We start from the raw sequence: 21756 nt of genomic DNA, 5'->3' as shown, positions 1-21756 counted from the left end.
TTCTAAGGAAAAACGTCGTCAATGAATTAATAAATTTGCTCTCACAACAACAAGTCGTTGTAGTATAGTGGTAAGTATTCCCGCCTGTCACGCGGGTGACCCGGGTTCGATCCCCGGCAACGGCGCTTGTTTTTGTACCCTTTTTTTTTTTTTTGGCTCTTCCTGATTGAAACGGTGTCGGTTTATGTATTTTTTTTTATATTTAATTTTGGTTCTTCCTGACCGAAACGACACCGTTTTACTGTTTCCAGTTATCTTCTCTCTTTCACAGTTTCACTCCAACCTGCAAAGTGCAGACTGGAATGTACGACGCCGTTTTGCTGCAGTTATCTTCTCTTTTCCATACTGAAATCCATTCCAGTTATCAAAGCTGAAACTGAGCCGAACACAAAACAGTGATAAGAGAGCAGAGTTATCCTTCCCAGCATAGCATATGGGTAGTAACGAAACAACCGGGTCGGGCCAGCAGGCCGGGCCGAGCGGAGGAGAAGCGGGTCCCAGCAACCCGAGCGCAGCACGCCGTTTCCCACTGGCGGCTCAGCCGGAGGTCATGAGAGCCGCCGAAAAGGACGACCAGTACGCCTCCTTCGTCTACGACGCTTGCCGCGACGCCTTCCGCCACCTCTTTGGTACGTCAATTCTCCATTACAGATTTCAACAAAACGAGCTAATACTAATTCCCAGTCCATTTTTTCTTTTTTAGGTACAAGAATTGCTGTGGCTTACCAGAACGAGGTTAGCCCCATTTTCCAAGTTCTGAGCTTTGGGTATTGGGATATCAATAGCTTACTTCATCGTTGTGTTTTCTTTGTGATTTGGGCAGACAAAGCTTCTCGGGCAAATGCTCTATTACATTTTGACTACAGGGTCGGGCCAGCAAACCCTGGGAGAAGAGTACTGCGATATCACTCAGGTTCGACTAGTTATTTCAGCTCTCACATTTGAAGCCATTTTGTGTGTGGTTAGTAGTTTGATACTTGTTTTGTTTAGGTTGCAGGGCCCTATGGGCTGCCTCCAACACCAGCAAGGCGTGCACTTTTCATTGTGTACCAGACGGCTCTTCCTTATATTGCAGAAAGAATTAGGTCTTAACTCTCAACCTGCCTCTTTTTATTTTGATATCTTGATTATGAGTTTTTACCGATGGACTGATGTATGGATTTTTCTGTTGCCAGTTCTCGAGCTGCTAATCGCGGCATTCTCCTTGCTGATTCCCAGTCTGATCAGGTTTACAGCATCAGTGCTTTGACGAGCAATGATGCTCAGTCTTCTTCAAGCACTCGTGCCTCCACGCCGCCGCCGTCTGCTTCAGCTCTCAAAAGATTGAAGCAGAGATTGAATGCATTGTGGCTTTCTGCTGTTCGGAAATGGCCAACGGTACACTTATGACTTATGCACCTGTTATCTTTCTCAATCAAGCGCTGACTTTTAATTTGAGCTAATAGAACTGTTCTTGTTCATCGGGTTTCTCTTGAGTTGGCTCAATGGCATTTTTGCTTTTATTGTTTTTTTTTTTTGTGCTCAGATAACCTTGGTAGAATGTCTTTTGTAGTTAATATTTCTATGATGCTGGTTCATCCAGGTTCTCCCTATAGCTCGAGAGTTTTTGCAGTTGGTTATACGTGCCAACCTGATGTTCTTTTACTTTGAAGGTGAGTTCGGAATTTAGATGCTCATGTATTTTTGTGAAAATTCTAATGGGAGTTTTGGGTAGAATATAATTTCCTTGCTACCATCGATTCTCTGCAGGTCTCTATTATCACATATCGAAACGTGCTGCAGGCATTCGTTATGTGTTCATTGGAAAACCATCTAACCAAAGGCCTAGGTATGAATTTTTGTACTATGGAACCTCAGTTAGCCACTTCTTTAAGGTGTATGCATGAAAAGCCTCGCCTGCAGCACTTGATCTTCTTTTGGTTATTTCCCTGTTTGTCTCAGAAGTTCATCTGACAATTGTACAGCAATTCTTTATCCATGAAATTCAGTCTCATTTGAATTGCTCCCCCATGCAGATACCAAATTCTGGGCATATTTTTACTGATTCAGCTTTGTATCATCGCTGCTGAAGGACTACGCCGTAGCAATTTATCCTCTATAGCAACTTCAGCTCAGCAGACCTTTGGTGCACACCAAACTTCATCAGGTCAATATCTTCATAACACTTTAATACTTAATCCATTGGGGAACCCACTGAAAACATTTTCTTTTCTTAGCCATTGTTATACAAGTGAAGTCATGTATGTTTTTATTTGACGAAATATGGCATAAAACCTAGAAGCTTATGTGCACCTTGCGGTTGATACATCTCTCATCAACTTTATATAGTATCATAGCTGGCACTTCTTACCTGTAGCTCAGTTAATACATTATACTTTAAAAAGCAATAAAATTAACTTTGGATATTGTCTGGTGTTTTACCTGATGTTTTGTCGTATACATGTCACTGACTTGTATTGAGTTCCTTCTGATGATCTGACCAATTTTTGTTTTTACTTTTTTGAGTTCCGAAGTAATTCTTCTTCATGATGATATATTGAATACCACTATTTTCTTTTCCGTTAGTAGACAATAATAATCTGTCACCTTCATTTCTGTGGTTATAGGTCGAGATTTGCCTGTGTTAAATGAGGAGGGCAATTTGATATCAGTGGACGGTGCCAAGGGTAGTTGGGTTTCTGATTCATCAACTTCAGAGGTACATATTCCAAGCATCCAACTGATGTTTTTGCATTCTTGTTTCCCTCTCTTGTGCCTAGACATGCTCTATATGACAACTCCATATTTCAGTTTCTGAGTCGAAGGATTAAACATAACATAACTCAAGAATACTTGTATTTAACACAGTACAAAGTTAGAAGTGAATAGAATACTGGTTTTGCAACATGAAACACGATGCCTTCCTTGGCCTGAGTTTTGTATCACTCCCTGCACTGCTCATCTATTATGGTCGTCACAGTTTATGCACTGGTTTTATGCATTATGATTCACAGTGTAATGTAAAGGAATCGGTTAACAAAAAGCATCACTTGTCTACTTGGACATCTGATGGATCTTAGTTCAAGTGCTGGCAATAAACATCATCATTATGCAGTCTAGTCTGAAGCATTTAACCGACTGACCCTTAAATTTACCTCCTTTTTCATTTCAGGTGAGTGGGATCAGCAAATGCACACTCTGTTTGAGCAATCGCCAACACCCTACAGCCACACCTTGTGGTCATGTATTCTGCTGGTACTGTCTCCTTGCTTTGGGATGAATCCCTCGTTCTCTCTTTCCTTCTACTGTTTAACATGGTTTATTTGCAGGAGTTGCATTATGGAATGGTGCAACGAAAAACCTGAATGCCCTCTCTGCCGGACCCCTATTACTCATTCAAGCCTAGTTTGCTTGTACCATTCAGACTTCTAGCAGTAGGTCATGGTTAACTAGAATAGTAGTTGAGCCACTTGCTCTCTTGTTTAAAGATACCAGAGTACTGTGACTACTGTCTGTAATCTGAAATAATAGATAGGTTATAGTAGAAGATTATTGCCAAGCAATGAGTTTTTCTCTCAAATCTGTAGGAGGAACAAGTAGCTACTTATACCTAGGAAGAAGGCATAAGATTGTAACATGATTTCTACTTGTAATCTAGCACAACTTTGTAACATGTTATGTGCAAATGATTTTAACATCCCCTTTAGAGGGATAATTCTCCCTTGGTGAACTTGCTCGAAACTCTTGTGATTGACGTGTATTTTCACCTTCGAATCGAAGATCTTAACCATCAAAGTTATAAGAAACAAACGGACGGCTCATCGATATATTTGACATGAAATTATGAAGCACTTCAGTTGTAAATTGGGCTTAGCCCACCCAATGTACAAAAAGTAGCAGGCTCAAAAAGCCCAGAAAGGAAGTGATAGCAGGCCGTCGGATCAGGACCCCTATAAATTGATAAGAATGTTGGCCTCGCAGATGAAAATTAGGGTTTGCTGCAAGTAATATCCCGATAGCGCCGCAGCTCAGTCCCGGTTACTAGTTCACTCAAATCTTGCCCAGCATGGCGACTCAGGTTCAGATAAGCAAGAAACGAAAGGTAGCTAGCTCCGATTCCTGATACTTGTTAGTATTGAATTCTTATAATTGGTGAAAAATGATTGAACTTTATGGTTTATTTGACAGTTCGTCGCCGACGGAGTTTTCTTTGCTGAACTGAATGAGGTTCTGACCAGAGAGCTTGCCGAGGATGGTTACTCCGGTGTCGAAGTGCGGGTCACCCCCGTCCGCACTGAGATCATCATTAGAGCCACTCGCACCCAGAATGTTCTCGGTAAATTCTGTTTAATTATTTTATTTTATTTTTGGTTACAAAGATTAATTAAATTTGATTGAACAATTATGAATCAAATTTGAATTAGATTAGAGAATTCGTCGTGTTAATTTTTTGGTATTATACCTAAAAATAGGTGAGAAGGGGAGGAGGATTAGAGAGCTAACCTCCGTAGTACAGAAGAGGTTCAAGTTTCCCGAGGGAAGTGTAGAGCTTTATGCCGAGAAGGTTAACAATAGGGGACTCTGTGCCATTGCGCAGGCCGAGTCTCTCCGGTACAAACTCCTTGGAGGGCTTGCCGTTCGCAGGTATGTTTCTTTTCGCTATTCCTTACTATTATATTTCTTTTCTTTGTTTCTTATTTTGATAATTTGATGTATGTGTGAATGCATTTTCAAAGTCACCTATTCAACGAGTAGGTTGTGTACTGAGTACCTATGTATCGCGTCTGAGGGTGACTATAGTTGCTAGTGCCATCTATGCTTTGTTAGCTTAGGAATGACTTTCATTCCTGGCGTTGCATTGGATGGTAAATTTTGCAACGTTTTTTTTTTTTTTTTGCTACATTTGATGAATTTGATGATGTCTAGTTTTGCTACATTTCATTGCACATGAGTCTAGCATTGTTTTGTCGAAATTCCCTTCTGTCTTTGCTTCATAAGCCTAGGGGTTTAAATCAATGCTTAAATAAATCCCTTTTTGGAGTTTGTCAGGCTTCTTGTGCTACTCTCAGGTGCTTGGAGTTTGGAATATTCTCCAACATCCTCTTTGCTTTTTGTTGCTTTTTGCAAACATTGTGTGCAAGACCTGATATGATGTTTTTACAGGGCATGCTATGGTGTTTTGAGATTTGTCATGGAGAGTGGCGCAAAAGGATGTGAGGTATGCCATAATGCCTTTATTGTCTTGAATAAACAAAAATATTTTTGTTGTTGAAATCTAAAATTAATATTCCCATTAGGTTATTGTAAGTGGAAAGCTCAGGGCACAACGTGCCAAGTCGATGAAGTTTAAGGATGGCTATATGATATCCTCCGGTCAACCTGTTAATGAGTACATTGACTCCGCTGTTAGGCACGTTCTTCTTAGACAGGTTTGCCTCTTCTCATACTGATGCCCTATTATTTTGAAAAGATAATGATCGTGTGATTTTGACTTGGTACAACAACAGGGTGTGCTCGGTATTAAGGTGAAGATCATGCTTGACTGGGATCCCAAGGGGAAGCAGGGACCAATGACCCCTCTCCCTGATTTGGTGACCATCCATACACCCAAGGAAGAACTCTATACTCCAGCTCCTCCAGCGGCAGCAATCAACATAGATGCACTTCCATCTCCTGTTGCCATTCCTGTTCCTGTTCCAGTAGTTTAATCTGAATTCGGTTGTTCTCACCTTTATGTAGCATCTTTGCAGCAGTTTTTTGTTTCAATGATGAGAGGAAACTTAATGTTTCATATGGTTTGCATGTCTGTGTTGCCCGCTTGTTTTATCATTTTAAATGTGGTAAGTGTCGTTAGCATAAATCCTTTCCATGTATGAATTTTATCAATGCAGGCTTTTCATTTTGAAATGATCAGAAATCTTGATAAAAATCCAAATTCTTGGGGAGTGAAATTCAGTCTATTCTTAAGTTTCCAATTCACATTTTCTAGAAATTTTTTTTTGGTTATCAGAGTACCAAGCCAAATTTGTGGTCCTAAAGTCATGGGGTAGATTTTGCATATTCAAGTGCTCGATGGTTTCGTTTCAATTAGAAGCAGTGCGTGTATGTAAGAGTACCGTTAAGTCCTGTTCGCTACTGGTACGGTCCAGTTCGTACGTGTAATAATTCACTATGTCTTAGAAAGAAGAACCGCACTCATCTGCTTGTGTAATTTTGTTGGAAAGAAAATTTAGTTGATCATTGAAATGCATGCATGTTGGTTCCTCCTCAGGCCGTAGGGTCTGAGATTTGGACGAATCAGAAACCGCATTCATTGTCTAATCGCATAAACGACACACCGTGCCATTACCTTGATAATAAATGGCCATTAGGGGGAGACCACAGACTCAGAGGCAGCTGAAACTGAAAGACACAGACCCAGTCTTGATGAGTGATGACCTAATTCTTTCTCTGCTCATTTTCTGTATTTTCAAGGAACATGCATGATGAGCTTTTTATCTTGACCATCATCAGTAGCCTATTCTTCTGGTGCATATTCACACTTGGTTACCAGCTGCTTCTTGGCATATGAAATCTCGGCTTGGGGTATCAGCAGGTCTCTCATCTTGCTCATGGAATGGGTGCGTCAGTACTCGCACAGCTCCATTAGCCCTAGAAACAAACAAGAACGAGTATTTAGTTCATTTTGAAGTATTTGCCATGATATATGGTACTTTTCAATTGAATATTTGAATAAGACCTGAAGAACTGAGTTCATTTTCAAGTTATGACAAAAATAAAAATTCATTTTCAAATCCATACCTAGAAATCTTTTTCCCAGCTGGTTTGTATTATGACAATTCTCAAGTTCACCCCTTGGGTGAATTAACATATTCACCATCTCTTGTGATTAACGCATAATAATTTTATAATTTTCTAATCCAACCATTCATGTTGTAAAATGTAATACAAATATTAGCTATGTAAAAAATCAATCAAATTGAAGACCTTTTTTTTTTTTGAGGGAAATGGAATCAGGTTCCAAATATATTACGACGTCACTGCGTCAAGCTAGAGGGTTTTATGAAACCACTCATAGTACAAGTACAAGCACAATACAGACTGCGCAAGGCAGCCAGAAACTCCTAACCAATCTGCCCAAAGCAGCTAAATTATTACTAGCCAACAAATCGAAAACCTAAAGGAACTGCAAAAAAGAAAAGCAAATAAATAAAACTCCCCTAACCCTACCCTATCCAAAGATGGAACCACTGTCTTGAGCATCTTGACGCCTAAGACCCAAATGGTGTACATCGCAACACAACAACACAGAGCACGGTAACATCCAGAAGACAAAATAGGGCAAGAAGATAAACTATCTACCTCCCCAAAAGCCCAATCCAACCCAAACTAGTTAAAGGAAAGAGGAGACCTGAGCCAAAGTCCCAGATCACTAGGCTGCACCACAACCCAGTATGGCAGAGGCCCGAGCCCACTACCAAGATCCAACTTCCTCACACCAGCAGGATTAGACCGGCCTTCCCAGAAGGCAGCCCCGCCGTTCACCATTCCGGTGGCCTCCATCTCTCCTCCACCATCACTGGGTCCTCCTAGAGACCGGCCGAGACGCCTACTTCAAAAGCCAATCAACGGAGCCCGGGAACCACCAGCACCCGCTCTCGAAGCCGCTCGAACTCGCACCCTCCACTGTCACACCGCAATCGGAGCCTCAACAAACGGCGATCTGCCTCAGAACCTCCGATCACAAATCGCTGCCGCCATCCTTCAAAAGCTAGACAGCAGATCTCCGACTTGGATCACACCACACAAGCCACCGCCTCCTCGGTGAGACAACCGCGATCGGAGCCTGGCACACCTGGATCGATCAACGTCGTGGATCACCATTGACCTCGCCGCGATCAAATGCCTGCCACAGCCTGGATCGAAACCCACCAACACAATCTGAGAAGCCTCCAAACCAGGAAGCCCCCCGCTGCACCCACGATTGCCGCAGAGAGCCTTCCCTGCGTCGTCGTCGTCCACGATCGTCGCCTTGCCTGAAGGAAGAGCACCGCCGCCGCTAGTCGAAACCTAGGTTTCGAAAAAAAACCAAGGTCACTCGCTCCGAGAAGCTCGGAGACGAAAACCCTTTAATCAAATTAAAGACCTTTTAGTTATTCATTTCTATGAAATACATGGACGGTTCATCATAATAGCAGTAAGTGTTGTTAGAACCGTCCATTTGTTTGATTCAATTAGATAATTAAACGATTTTCGATTCGATTGATTTTTTATAGAGATGATATTTAAAGGTTAATTTAAGATATGGACCGTTGGATTATAAATTTATTAAGTAAAAGTGAGTTAATCAACAATGGGGTGAATATGCTTTTTCACTCTATGGGTGAACTTAAGAATTGTTCTTCGTATTATCTACATATGTAAGCAGTTGCTGCTTTAACACAAGCAGTTATCATCATATATTCATTTATTTCATCATCGATCTATTTATTTTGGTCGGTGAATTTTTTTTTTTTTGGGGTGGGGGATCTCCTCATCTTCTTCTTTAGTCAAAGTTTTATTTATCTAATTTTAGGGAAATTAGTTTTCATTTCAAATGCCTATACTTTATTAGTTTATTGCCTCCTATAAAAGGTTTTCAATTGATGTAATCTCCTCATCTTCTTTCTCAATTAAAGTTTTCTTTGCCTAATTTTAAGTCCCAATGCCCAAAGTTTATTGGTTTTATTGTCCCCCACTCAATTTTTATTAGGGGCAAATAAAATTTTATTTGGGGGAGAAGACAATGAAAAATTAGTAGGGTAATAAATGTCTTCCATGACTTATGAGATATCTGACAACCTCAATGAGGACCTCTGACAACCACTCCGGTGAAATCAACAAGATTTCCAGTAATGTTCGGTTGCCAGTGACCATGATCCGGCGACCTCCAGCAAGATCCCTACAAAGTTCAGTGACCGGTGAGTGTCATCCGGAAAAATCCCCGATGACTTCTCTCTCTTCCACTTTCTCTTTCTATGTGATAAATAGGTGAGAGCAAAATAGTCCAAAAAAAAAAAACTTAATTAGATATTAGAGAATAAAATGAGACATCTTATGGGTGGTGGTGAAAACTAATAATTAGGTGAAGTAAAGAGGATTAATGTCTCTAAAATTAGGGTAAAGAGACATTTTCCCTTTTATTTTATCTATAGCATTATCCGTGATGAGAGATTAACTTATAGTAATCATACTTTTGGATCTATCCCAATGACTTGGCATTAGACATTCAGACATTGAACCTCTTTGTGTCCGAGGAAATTAAGCTTTTGGAAACCTCATCAAGTTGGCACATCATGCGTAGGTCAGCTTCCACTAAGAGCACGTGTGCAATTGAGACAATTCGACGGCAGGTCACTCGAGAACCCTAGCACTTTTCACGACAAACACATTGAGAGCAAAAAGGGTGTTGGAGCACCGATGCACCCACAATACCAGAAGTGATCGATAAAAGATTCAAAATTGACAGTGGAGTTTGTCCTCAATCCCATTTTGTTTATTTCATAATCCAAACGGGGGAAAATAAACTTGCAGACGGATTGGATAGTACTCGCTGTAGTGGGGAGCACCAAGCACGCCTGATGTGCTTGAAATTATGCAGGATTTGAAGGACCTATATAAATAGATGAATGCATGCGCTTACAATTAATTATTATTTTTTATAATATTTTCTGAGAATTTCATTATGGAATATTTGGATGATTCAATATTGCCGTCTCTTGAAATGAAATCAAAGAATATTCCAATTGCATTATGTTGGATATTTGATTTGTCTTCAGTAATTGTTTAGTAGGGTTCATACGGCTTGTAAGTTGTAACTCTAGTTTTGTGCATGCAATGCCCTACTTAATTATTAGTACTCATGATCATAATTTTAATTCTCTAACTCTCTCAACATGATTTTTCTAAGCGAATAGTGAGTATGTTAAAATTAAATATGTATCCCAATAAAACTGATAAAATAGCATGATCATACAAGAATATATATATATATATATATATATATATATAAACACACACGATGCTTTTAACTTTCTATTCAATTAGTCATCAGCGGTTAAAAATTTCTATCTATATGATCTCTCTCTCTCTCTCTCTCTCTCTAAGTATCATGTGTGTCTGTACGAATACATAATGTCTTGTAATGAAGTTAAACTTACACATATATTTATAATGTCATACAGATTTTAGATATCTCAAACTTAAACGTCATAATAATAGTAATAGATTATACAATAACTAATATTTTACTTTAAAATAAATTAGATTATCTGAATGGAACGACACTGAATGGTGATCATTATCTGTTGGAAACTTTTAATTATAAACATTAGCATTGACCTCATGTTTTTCGCCATTAGAAAATGATTTAAAAAGGCTACAAAAGACTTTGACTTTGTATGGGAGCCACGTACAAATGAAAGAGAACGAGGTATTGACGTAACAAGGACAGCACCTTTTAAATACAAAGCCTCTAAAAATGATTGTGAGCCGCCCTTAAATTGAACAAAGTCCAACAATGCCTTATGGGACTAATTTTAGAATATTGTTTTCCTTTTGCAAAAATTCTAATATGGACCAAGGTGTAGGTGGACCATAGGCAAAATGGAAGGCAAAATGGGGCATTTGATGGCAAAATATTTGATTTTTTTGCCTAGGTGCAGGTGGACCTTGGTCCATGGAAGTCTCTTTGTTCCTTTTGTGGCCTTGTCTCCCAATTAAGGGGTTTCAAGTTTCAACCCTAAGCCAAGAGCTGGCTTATGACCATTTTGTTCCCTTTGTGCTCTTATATTAGTTACTTGTATTTATATTGTTTCTGTATCTTGTCAAAGGAAGCAAAAGTCGAATATGAATTGGGTTAGAGGGGGAAAATTTTCTTCTCTCAACGATTTTTGTCCCGAGTGATTATTCATTTTGTAATTTTTATGTCACCTGACACACATTTTGTGTTAGGTGATATAAACATCAATTAAAATGTTAAAAATAACTCTAGACTTGTCACACCTCCATAATATCTAACATGAAAAATTAATATTGAAACTAGTTTATCACTCCATTTGTATCTGCTCTCTGATTATTTAGAAAGCACTTACAATGGGGAGTCTTCGTGTAAGCAATGATCTCATGATCTCTACTAGGCTTGAAGCATATTGAACCAAAAGACCTCCTAGTTGAGTGACATATGGCGCATAACGATGGTCTGCGGTTTGTAGGGAAAATACAATATTATGCAAAACCCTAATGATAGTAACACCATTAAAATTGTTTTAAGCTTTATATTGAATGGAGAGTGTACTAGTGTAGGATGGCAACATTAATTATTATGAAGTGTTAGGAAGGAGATTGTTTCCTTTTTTGTTAATTAAAAATTGTAGGGTAGGGTTCAATTAGAATACATCATATCAAGTGATAGAAGAATTTAGTTAAAAGATGATGAGTGAAAATTTGATGATAATTGATATGAATATTTATCTACTGAGTTATTATACCGGTAAACAATTTTACATTGAAAAAAAATAATTTTGGATTGACATTTGTCTTTACATCTGTAGCATTACGTACTCTTTTCATCCTTGTTTTATCTACCTTCAATCAAGTTTGCAATAGTTACCTCACCTGAATTTCATTAGAATGGAACTCCAATCAAGTCGAGGGCGGGCTTACTAGCATCTTGGCATAGTTTGAAGCTAGGGAAATGGGTGATTTGGTCATTTTGAGGTATAGCACGCATGAAAGAAAACATCATGCACAGAAAGAGCAGGCAAGCAAAACACTAATTTATTTGGTCAGCTATTGAGATGATGAGGATTGGTCGAGGATCGAGCTACTGAGGTATGAAGATTATGGAGAAATGTATGTGACATTATATAGTGGGCATTCCACGAAACCAAAGATGGCTTCTTCTCCTTCGTCCTCATCTTCATCTTAGTGGAGTCACCCCACGCGAGCTCGCTCAATCGCACGAGCCCTTCTCCTCCTGCCCAGCCTTCCCTCTCTACCTTCCCCCACCGCACCAAAATCCACCTTTAGTAGTGATGTGGGGACCCACAATCAAATCCCACTTCTGTGGGGTTTTATGTATCCCTTCTCCTTCCTTCTGCTAGTCTAGGGCATGCACTAATGGGACATGCTAATCCTCCACTAGCCAAAGCGGCAAAGCCAGGCCAACTTTGTGTTTGTGATCAAGTACCGAGACCTTTACAGCGCCTTACTATCGACATCGCATTCTCCTTGTATATTTTATAGAAAGATTGCAAACCCAGAACCTCAATTGCAACCTAGATACTTTCCCCGCATTCATACTGTAGCATCGTACCACGTGTAACTTGTAAGTGTCCTAGGGTTTCCACCATTAACAGGGATCTTGTGATCATCTCAGATGAAATCAGCTGCTCCATTATTCTATTTCAATTCTGTCTTCTCAACATAATTGATCAACAGAGATTAAAAAAATATTTTCTTAATATTTTATTTTATTTTTTAATTTCTGTAGACCAATCATGTTGAGAGAACAGAATTGAGATACAGAAATCTGTTTATCCTGTAATCATCCATATTTACCTCATCAAGCTCTGGGTAGTAGTCTATAAAACTTCATATCACGCGTGCGACCCAACTCGCACACGCATCATCGTCAACCTCAAAACCTCGTCTACCAAGATATTTCGATCTGTATATATCAAGTTCCAATACCTTCATTCCTTCTCTATGATTTTTGACTGCAGACTTAATTGGACTACCACTTTCACTTTAATACAATCAAACTAATTGACAACAGTGATAATAGTGACAAAGTATAGTAAACACAGCAGGTTGATTTATCTTCTTTTTCATAATTAGAACCTTTTTGGCATGGTTTACACACTAATTCTGTTCGACGGAAGTGAGGCAGAAAGTTGGTGGTATCATCCTCTAGCCGATAAAACCATCATTACCCGTGCTAACGATCAATTATACATTTTGATCACATGCACTCCTAGTTTATTAGTAACAGTGTCAACTGTCAAGTGTATGGAAATTTGTTTTATTTTTCATCTTACTTTATTGTTGCCACCAGAGATCAAATCTCAGTTAGTGCCACTATATATACCAGTGTACAACCCCTCTCATATGTACTCACACTAGCTTGCCTCCTCAAGCCTTCCTGATAGTCCTAGCTCATTTGCTAGCTTCTCCCTCTTCTTCTTCGTTGGTTTATCTGTTCCAATTAATCACAATGGGAGAGGCTGTTGAGTTTTTCCATCTAAACGGTTTCTTGTCATCAAAATTTGATCGTCATGACGAAGTACTCATCAACAATAACGTTAACGGTAACATTAACCATGAAGATATAGATGGTTCTGGCAGCTGGTACGAAGAGACCATTGACGATGATCTGAAATGGTCATTTGCTCTTAATGGGTTCGTAAACTTTATCATGACATATCTCTTCAATCCTAGTTATAGTCATTGTTTTTCTCTAGCTTATTTCGTTCTTTTTTGTTGGGTTTCTTTTGTCATCTCTGCATATGGATATCTACTCGATCAGTGTTCTGCACAAGGGGGTGAGCGAGTATCAGGAGATAGCTCTACTGGATACCAAGCGTTTTGGCAAGGTTTGCACGTTTTACTTAGTAATTTGCCCAAATTATCAAAATGGATGGAAGGTCATATCAAATTAATTTATCTAAAAAAAATGCAGATATAGAATTATATACATACATACAGAATAATTTGTGCATATATGCAGGTATTGGTGATTGATGGGAAGATGCAGAGTGCAGAAGTGGACGAGTTTATATATCATGAATGCTTAATACATCCTGCCCTTTTATCTCACCCAAAGTCCGTAATGTTACATTCCTTTTCCATTTGTTAATACTCAAGATATAAGTATGTATATACTTATATTAGTATATATAATGTTCTGCAGGCCTAAGAATGTGTTCATTATGGGAGGTGGGGAAGGGTCAGCTGCAAGAGAAGCCCTTAGGCACAAATTACTTGACAAAGTGGTTATGTGTGACATAGATCAGGTAATTACTAATCAATATTTTGCTCGAATCAAATTATCCAACACTTTTGTCAACATTTCAACAGTTTGTTGAATAGAAATGTCTTACCTATGAGACCTAAATGTTAGTTTTCCGTAAAATACTGTAAAACTATCAACTATCAGCGCACACACATTTATTACTTGTATATATACTTCCTCCGACGAATAACAAACACTAATATTTGGGCCAATTGTAATTATTCCGGCCAGGAGGTGGTTGATTTCTGTCGCAGGCATTTGACAGTGAACCAAAAGGCCTTTGCTCACAATAAGCTTAACCTTGTTATCAATGATGCCAAGTAAGTTCAAAGCTCTGTTTTTTGTTGTTGTTGACGGGCTGCAAACTAAAGCCTCATTAAGTTGCGAATTATCTGTAATCAGACTAGAAAAAAGATACCAACCTAGCTCAGGCAGGACTGGTCTGAACTTATAATTGGTATAATGATCATATGATAGATTGTTCTATGGTTGTAACTATGAGCATAAAACTTATAAGCATGTTTGTTATGAAAGGGCTGAATTGGATAAGAGCTGTGAAAAATTCGACATCATAGTGGGAGATTTAGCAGACCCAGTTGAAGGAGGGCCTTGCTATCAGCTTTACACAAAATCCTTCTATGAGAACATTCTCAAACCCAAGCTTAATCATGGGGGCATTTTTGTGACCCAGGTATGAGCATGTAATATTGTCACATACCCCTTTTATACTTTCAAAAATATCCTCAATCTACTTGTTTTTACCATTTTACACCTATGAACTTATTGTCAAGTACTTAATTTGCATTTACATGTAGGCTGGACCAGCGGGCATTTTCACCCACAAAGAGGTCTTCACCTCTATATTCAACACCATCAAACAGGTCTTCAAGTGTGAGTCTCCCATCTTATACTGTTCAACTTAGAAAGTTAGCTCATGCATGTTCAGTGGTCTTGAATTAGAGGTTTCGAACTCATTCGACCAGGAGGTCAGAGAAAAGTTAACAATGTATATGGAGCTTAATTTATTTTCACTTGTATTGTGCAGACGTTGTGGTTTATGCAGCTCACATACCTTCTTTTGCCGATACATGGGGATGGGTCATGGTATGTAAACTAAAGCTTGATTTGATCAAATTGCAAAAATGGTACCATCACTTTTACTAGATCGGTTAAGTGACTACTTTATGGATGTCCTAAATTCCAATAATTTAGGCCTCGGATGAACCTTTCTCTATGAATGCTGAGAAAATGGACAGAAGGATCGAGGAAAGAATTGACGGGGAGTTAAACTACTTGAATGGTGCTCTGTTCATGTCCTCTGCAACCATGAACAAAACTGTTTCTTCATCGTAAGACCAACGTTCTTTCCTAATTCCTCTTCTAACTATTATAATTAAATGCCATCTTCGATCTGGTGCTTATATAAACGCATTTCAGGTTGTTGAAAGAAACTCATGTCTACACTGAAGAAGATGCTAGGTTTATTCATGGACATGGGGTCGCTTACCGCAACTAGTTGCAGTCTCAAGAGTTTACACAGGTTGGGGGAATTGCTGTACAGCAAGCAAAATTGCAGAATGCATGGAAACTACTTAATCAGTCATTAATTTTGTCTACCCCCCCCCCCCCCCCCCCAAAAAAAAAAGAGAGGAAAAAAATCAGCAATTGTTTGAAGCATTTGGTTTTAGTTTGGCAGAAGCTATGTTAGCTTCATTGGGTTGTTCATAGGATTCAAGGTGAGACTTTGGCTATGCTTAGTTTATCTTTTATGAATGAAACATGAGGCATTCCTCCACTTCCTTTCTCTCTGGCAATCTCTCATCTAATTTGTTGAACAATCAAATTTCACTTTATTGGAAACAGAGTTGCGCAATACATATATGAGTTAATAGAGTCTGAGCACAATACTAATTACATAAGCTTAAACAAGAAGGTACAACATGAAGAAGAGAAAAGGCAGAAAATTCAGTTAAGAATTCAACCTCTTCTTTTAAACTCTCTTAACTGGATCAAAGTTGGAGACACCAATAACAGCTCCAAGAATTGCTACAAGCACAACTCCTCCAGCTGCAATGCTAAGCAAAAAGTTGTTGAGAGATGGGGTAACGCCGGCCCCGGCCGCCTCAGCCACCTCAGGTATCACCATGGAAGCTGTCAATGCAGCTGCTGTGAGGCCTGTGACTGCCTTCTCTTTCAAAGAGGCCTGCACTTTGAGCATGTCTGTGGACGACTTTGGCTTCACAAACACAGCCTTGTTTGGTTGCCCAACTGGGATTATAGACTTCAACAATGAACTTGACTGGTTTGTTCTGTTTTGGGTGGCAGACATAATTGGCATAGCCATTGAAACAGAAGCCATTTTTTGTGTTGCTAACTGGATCTCTCTTAGTTTGCCAGAGTATACAATGCACTAGGTGTAGTTATTTTGGGTTCAGAACTCAGATATGGAATGAATGGGAGGTATAGATTTGAGATTTTTTTTGCTGACGTTTCGCTTCAGCATTATCCTATGTGGCAAATTCTACACCTGGGATTGAAGGATAAGCTTATCCCCCCAGATTACCATCCACTAGTTTCTCTTTGTTGAGAAAGCATGCTTGGGCACTTGAGAATCACACGTCGCACTTTCCTTGTTATTGTTCAAAAGAAAAAAAAAGCCACCAGAGAACTACATAATCATGCATGGTTCGTTCCAAAGAGGAAAGTCCATATATTTTGACCAATCTCATTTTCTTGCCTTCTGGCCCAAATGAAGAATTGTAATATTAACACTCAAAAACATGAGAAGCAAAAGAGATACTTTATATAATAGAAGGGGAAGAATCCTCATATGTTACCTGGATTATTGTCTAATGCCCATTGTGGTACCTAAATTTTCAAAACTACCCTGTGGTACATGAACTATTGGTCTGTTTCTCCATATGGTACTTCCATCCAATTTGCGTTAACTTTGCCTACGTGGCTCATTCTTATAGGATGACATTCATCTCCCAAAATAAAAAAAAATTAATAGCCAAAGTTAACGGCAGATTGGATGGAAGTGTCATATGGAGAAACGGAGCAATAGTTCAGGTACTACGAGGATAGTTTTGAAAGTTTAGGTATCAAAATGTGCATTGGACCATAATTCAGGTATCATTTGAGGATTTTCCCCTAATAAAAGATACAAATTCTTGGTCCTATTATCTTCAATCCAAATCCACAATTAAGGCCAATTTTTTTTTTTAAGCCCCTTGCGGGCGAAAAAAATATATTCATAAGCCAGAATAGACTATTACATACCCTTCTGCTGTCATCTAGACAGACAAGAGGATAGTTGTAGTACCCACAGTGGTACATAGAAAACTCATTGTACAATCAAATACGTAGACATAGCGGGATCCCCTTTTGGTACTACGCCGGAGGTGCTAGAAGGATCCGACCCTCCCAACCTAACTATTACCCAGTAAATCTAGTCGCCTAGAAACCTCAATTGATGTACAACTAGAGCCACTGAGAATTAAGTCGACAAGATCAAGACCCATAGATAAAACTAGATGCACACAAGTGCCTAGATTGTCCATGAAAGTAGGGAATTATTGAAAAGACTAAGCAAACTAAATAGGGTCTAGGTCAAACAACCCAGCCCAAAAATTGCAGCCCAACAGTCCCAAGAAAGAAACCCAGCTCAGGCCCACCTATGAACAGCTTGAACCAGGCCCACCGTCCATCTTCAACCTTACCAGTTGACCGTCTCCAACGGATACCAGACCCTGTTGCCACAACTGACTCCAGCCCTCGCCATTGCCACTGACGCCAGCCTCGCCGCCGCAACACAATGCCTGGTCACGCTGCTTCAACCCACGTCGAAGCCCGACCAAGGCATGTCAAATCCAGTCTGATGCAGTCCGATCCAGCACGCCGCCGCCACCATCCAGTCCCTCCATCACGTCATCGATCATGAAGATCAAGGAGGTGCCTTGGCAACGCTCGACCCGCGTTGTGTTACCTCCCACTGAGCCTAAGATATCTTCCTGTGCTCGTTGCCAAAACCATCCAGAGCTGGACTCGAGCCATAACCCCTCTCCAAGAAGCTGTTGGGCCTCTAGTTTTCAAATTTCCGTCTGGCAGCAGCTTCTAGGATGCGAGGCGAGCCAACGCTGCCCAGGCGCCCCACCAGACAAGAAGAAGAGTGCAAACCCTAGACCAAGATACAGTCTGGGTTTTGTGGAGCTTACAATTAAGGCCAGTTGACATAGCTTATATTGTATAAAAAAACTGCTTAACTTATAAGATAAGTAACAAAATATTGATAAAATATAATAAAGCAGTTTTTTTTTTGAAGCGAGATAAGAGAGTAATCTGACCCCTTACTCAAAAATTTATTAAATAAAAGAGAAAAATTATAAAAGAGAAAGAGGTACTACGCCAAAATCTTTCTCAGTAAAAGAAAGTAGAGAAAAACTCTCTAATACAATCAAACAAAAGGCAACAAGCAGAAATTAATGGCATAGAGATAAAAAAAAAAAAAAAAAAAAACTGCTAGAACCATTGAGAAACCAACCCCAAGAAGAGTCATCAGACCAACCAAGCTCCATGTGATTTGAAGCTCATTTGAAGAAAGAAGACAAAGTGACAAACTACTGGCTCTTGATAGGAGCATATTTATGCTACGTTATTATTATTTAACCCTATGCTTTTCTTTGTTAGTTTATATTATTTTTAGTTGATTTATTTGTTTTTGTGTTTATTAGGTTTTCCGAAGCAAATTAGGAAAAGAAGGCTTAAAGAAGGAAAGTGCGTGGAATTTTGATTCAATAAGGATTTTCGATGGAGTGTGACTTTTCTTTGAAGCAAAGAGTTAGAGATCCACAAGGAAATAAAGTGGAAGAGTTTGAAGACGGAATAAAAGGCTTTTAGAAGTCACAATCAAGGTCTACAATGCAGAGAGAAGCAAGAAACCATTGAAGCAACTCAAGGAGAAGAAGTAAAGTTCGGAGCCCAGAAACGATCGATCGTTTCTCTCTGGAGATCAATCTTTTGCCCTGTTTTCCATCTTTTTGATTCTTTCTTCTTTCCAAAATTCATGTATTTCTTTTGTGTGTTTTCCAAGATAATGAGTAACTAATTTTCTTCTAGTTAGGGGCTGCTTTCAGCCCTAGACATGGTGTAACTATGATGTTGGTGTTTATTTAATAAGTTCTTTGGATTTCGGATATTCATTGGTTTATTGTTTGTTCATTGATCAACTTTGTATGTCTATTGATGGTGCGCAACATTAGTATGCATGCTAGGTTGTAAAGCTATGAGTGTCTTGTATGAACATCATGTCTACTTGCATTCTAGAGTAGCGAGTGAATGACTTGAGGCCCATTCATATAAACCAATGTCTAGGTAGATTAGGACAACATCAGTACTGAAATTGCCTAGCCTTATTCATAATCTTTTTTACCTTAATGACTTCTGGGTGAGAGTTATGCGAGAACATCACTCTAGGTTCCATTATAGAAGCTAAGTTAAGTTGAAAACATCATTCTCTTAACATACCAAGTAAGAAAGATTGATAGGTTAAGTACAACACATCATTGGCTTAGCTTGAGTAAGGATATCCAAATGAATTGAACATGTTAGTAAATACATCATAGGTGTAATCATTGTCTAGTGGTGAGAAGTAGTTTCTAGCTAGTTTTCTCATATTTGATCAAAACCAAAATCCCCAAATTGTTTTCTGTTTTCGTTAGTCTTCTGTCCTCCGTTTTGTTTATTTTATTTAGTATATCAATTCAACTCCGATTATCCCCAAATTTTGTGTGCATCTTTGTCTGTGTATCTAGTTGGTGTTTATTTAATTTTATGTTGAAGGATATCGACATAATATGTGCCTCTACAAACTAGGGTTTAGAGTTGTAATAGGAATGTGTTCTAGGTATTCAATTGTAATAAGATTCTATTACCTTTTTGGGTACCTTGTAACTCCCTATTTAAAAGGCTCCTATTATCAATAATATACACAATTACAATTCTCTTATAACATGATATCAACACGAGTTCTAACCCTAGCCGAAAAAAAAAAAAAAACCTAAACTGCCGCAAGCTTTGCAGCCTCCTACGCCCAGCCGTGCTGCCCCTGCAAGCCCCACTGCAGCCCTAGCCGCAAGCCTGCAACAAGCCAGCCTCCAGCCCACCTCCCTGCAGCCTCCAGCCCACGCACTGCTGCTGCCCCCGCAGCCCCTGTACATCGCCTGCACACGTAGCCTGCAGCCCTCCCCTGCTGCCCCCTGCCGCACCTGCTCCTGCCAGCCTTCCACAGCAGCCCTACGCTCTACCCCATCCTTCTGCCGCAAACCGCAAGTCCCTGCCGACCTGCACAGCAGCCCCCGCTGCTTCCTGCTGCACGCTCCCCTGCACCTTCCTGCTGCACAGCTGAGCGCACACCCAGCAGCCCTCGCTGCAACCTATAGCCCGTGCACCACCATCCCTGCTACTGCATCTCTTCCGACTGCCAGCGAAATGAAAGAAAGGAAAAAAAAACCAGAAAACAGGAAGAAGAAGAAGAAGAAGCGTAGAAGGAGGGAGAAGGAGTGGGCCCATCAGAAGAAGAAAAGAAAGAAAAGAAGAAAAGGAAAAAAAAAAAAGGGGGGGGGGGGGGGGGAGCAGGCTTGGGCCGAAAGAAAAAAAAAAGAGAAAAGAAAGAAAAAAAAGGGAAGGGAGAAGGGCAGCCCACTAACTGCCAATTTCCGACTAGATTCCGGCAATCCTAATTTAGCTACACGCTTGCATCAACACGCACGTGTATAAAGAATCCTGAAGCAAAACTTCAAATTACCAAGTAAGCTTTTGTAATTAAAGTTTCTGCTTTCTTGTCTTTTAAATTCCTTTATTTGCTGCAGGATTTGTATAATACGAACATGGGTTCGATTATTTAATAAGCGGAATTGTGGGGATTCACGCTTAACGAACTAAAAGCGTTCGTAACTAATGAACTAAGAGTGTTCATAATGCACGAACTAAGAGCGTTCGTATGAACTAAGAGTGTTCATAATGCTTGGACTAAGAGTGTCCGTAAGCATCAAATTGTGACCATATTAAAACATCATTGTTTGGTCTAATCCAATTATTCTTGGAAATTGATTTCTTGGTAGCATAGCTCGGAAATCTTATTATTATTAGTTTTCGTGGAAGTTTAGCTCCGAAACTAATTCGTTCTTGTTTCACCCTTTTTCAGGATGTCAAACTCGAACATACTCGATTTTGTTCCATTGGATTATACAGGCAAAAGATAGCTACTGTGGGCTCAGGACGTTGAGCTCCATCTTATTTCCCGTGATCTATTGCACACAATCCAAGAGCTTTGTTCTGAAGGAACTGCTCCAGACCCTCAAACTGAGATTGACAATTCCAGGGCACTTGCCCTAATGATGCGTCATATGGATAGAGACCTCTAGTTTGAGTTCATGAATGAGGATAGCGCCATAAAACTTTGGCAAGCGCTTCGTGAACGTCATGGCAATGTTCTTGACTCCATCCTTCTGAATTTAGAAGCAGAATGGAATGATCTTCGATTCTCTGACTTTGATACAGTTATACAATTTTATTCAGAAGCTCTCTGCATCACAGGAATGATGCGCTTCTGTGGCAAGACGATCACAGAAGAACAATTGATTGAGAAAACCCTCAATACCTTCCCTGTCTATGCTATGAGATCCTGTGATTTATTTCGAACTCATATAAATGCAAGACGGATC

General features: G+C 39.6%; 4 protein-coding genes and 1 non-coding gene across 5 annotated transcripts; 4 read left to right on the top strand and 1 right to left on the bottom strand.

Annotated features, from left to right (window-relative positions):
• Nucleotides 1-53: 53 nt before the first annotated feature.
• On the top strand, nt 54-125 carry TRNAD-GUC. Its single transcript has one exon. It is a non-coding gene; the product is annotated as a tRNA-Asp (tRNA).
• A 138-nt stretch (nt 126-263) lies between these two features.
• LOC112174691 (peroxisome biogenesis factor 10) lies at nt 264-3700 on the top strand. Its single transcript, XM_024312488.2, has 11 exons — nt 264-629; nt 704-735; nt 824-913; nt 991-1085; nt 1176-1377; nt 1583-1652; nt 1750-1828; nt 2016-2146; nt 2607-2698; nt 3152-3234; nt 3309-3700. The coding sequence occupies exons 1-11, from the start codon at nt 434-436 to the stop codon at nt 3409-3411; spliced, it is 1173 nt and encodes a 390-aa protein (XP_024168256.1). The 5' UTR covers nt 264-433; the 3' UTR covers nt 3412-3700.
• Nucleotides 3701-3920: 220 nt separating this feature from the next.
• LOC112174692 (40S ribosomal protein S3-2) lies at nt 3921-5889 on the top strand. Its single transcript, XM_024312489.2, has 6 exons — nt 3921-4081; nt 4168-4315; nt 4452-4623; nt 5143-5197; nt 5277-5408; nt 5487-5889. Exons 1-6 carry the CDS (start codon nt 4046-4048, stop codon nt 5685-5687), a joined length of 744 nt encoding a protein of 247 aa, XP_024168257.1. The 5' UTR covers nt 3921-4045; the 3' UTR covers nt 5688-5889.
• Nucleotides 5890-13121: 7232 nt separating this feature from the next.
• Nucleotides 13122-15827, top strand: LOC112174344 (thermospermine synthase ACAULIS5). Its single transcript, XM_024312084.2, has 10 exons — nt 13122-13419; nt 13547-13613; nt 13748-13842; nt 13931-14033; nt 14264-14352; nt 14567-14723; nt 14848-14923; nt 15078-15136; nt 15245-15381; nt 15470-15827. Exons 1-10 carry the CDS (start codon nt 13235-13237, stop codon nt 15546-15548), a joined length of 1047 nt encoding a protein of 348 aa, XP_024167852.1. The 5' UTR covers nt 13122-13234; the 3' UTR covers nt 15549-15827.
• A 48-nt stretch (nt 15828-15875) lies between these two features.
• Nucleotides 15876-16477, bottom strand: LOC112174345. Its single transcript, XM_024312085.2, has one exon. The coding sequence runs from the start codon at nt 16389-16391 to the stop codon at nt 16023-16025; it is 369 nt and encodes a 122-aa protein (XP_024167853.1). The 5' UTR covers nt 16392-16477; the 3' UTR covers nt 15876-16022.
• Between the last annotated feature and the right edge of the window lie 5279 nt (nt 16478-21756).

The sequence above is a fragment of the Rosa chinensis genome, chromosome 6, assembly GCF_002994745.2.
Source record: "Rosa chinensis cultivar Old Blush chromosome 6, RchiOBHm-V2, whole genome shotgun sequence".
Lineage (NCBI taxonomy): Eukaryota > Viridiplantae > Streptophyta > Magnoliopsida > Rosales > Rosaceae > Rosa > Rosa chinensis.
Note: the sequence above shows the minus strand (reverse complement) of the source record. Positions and strands in the feature narration are given on the sequence as shown.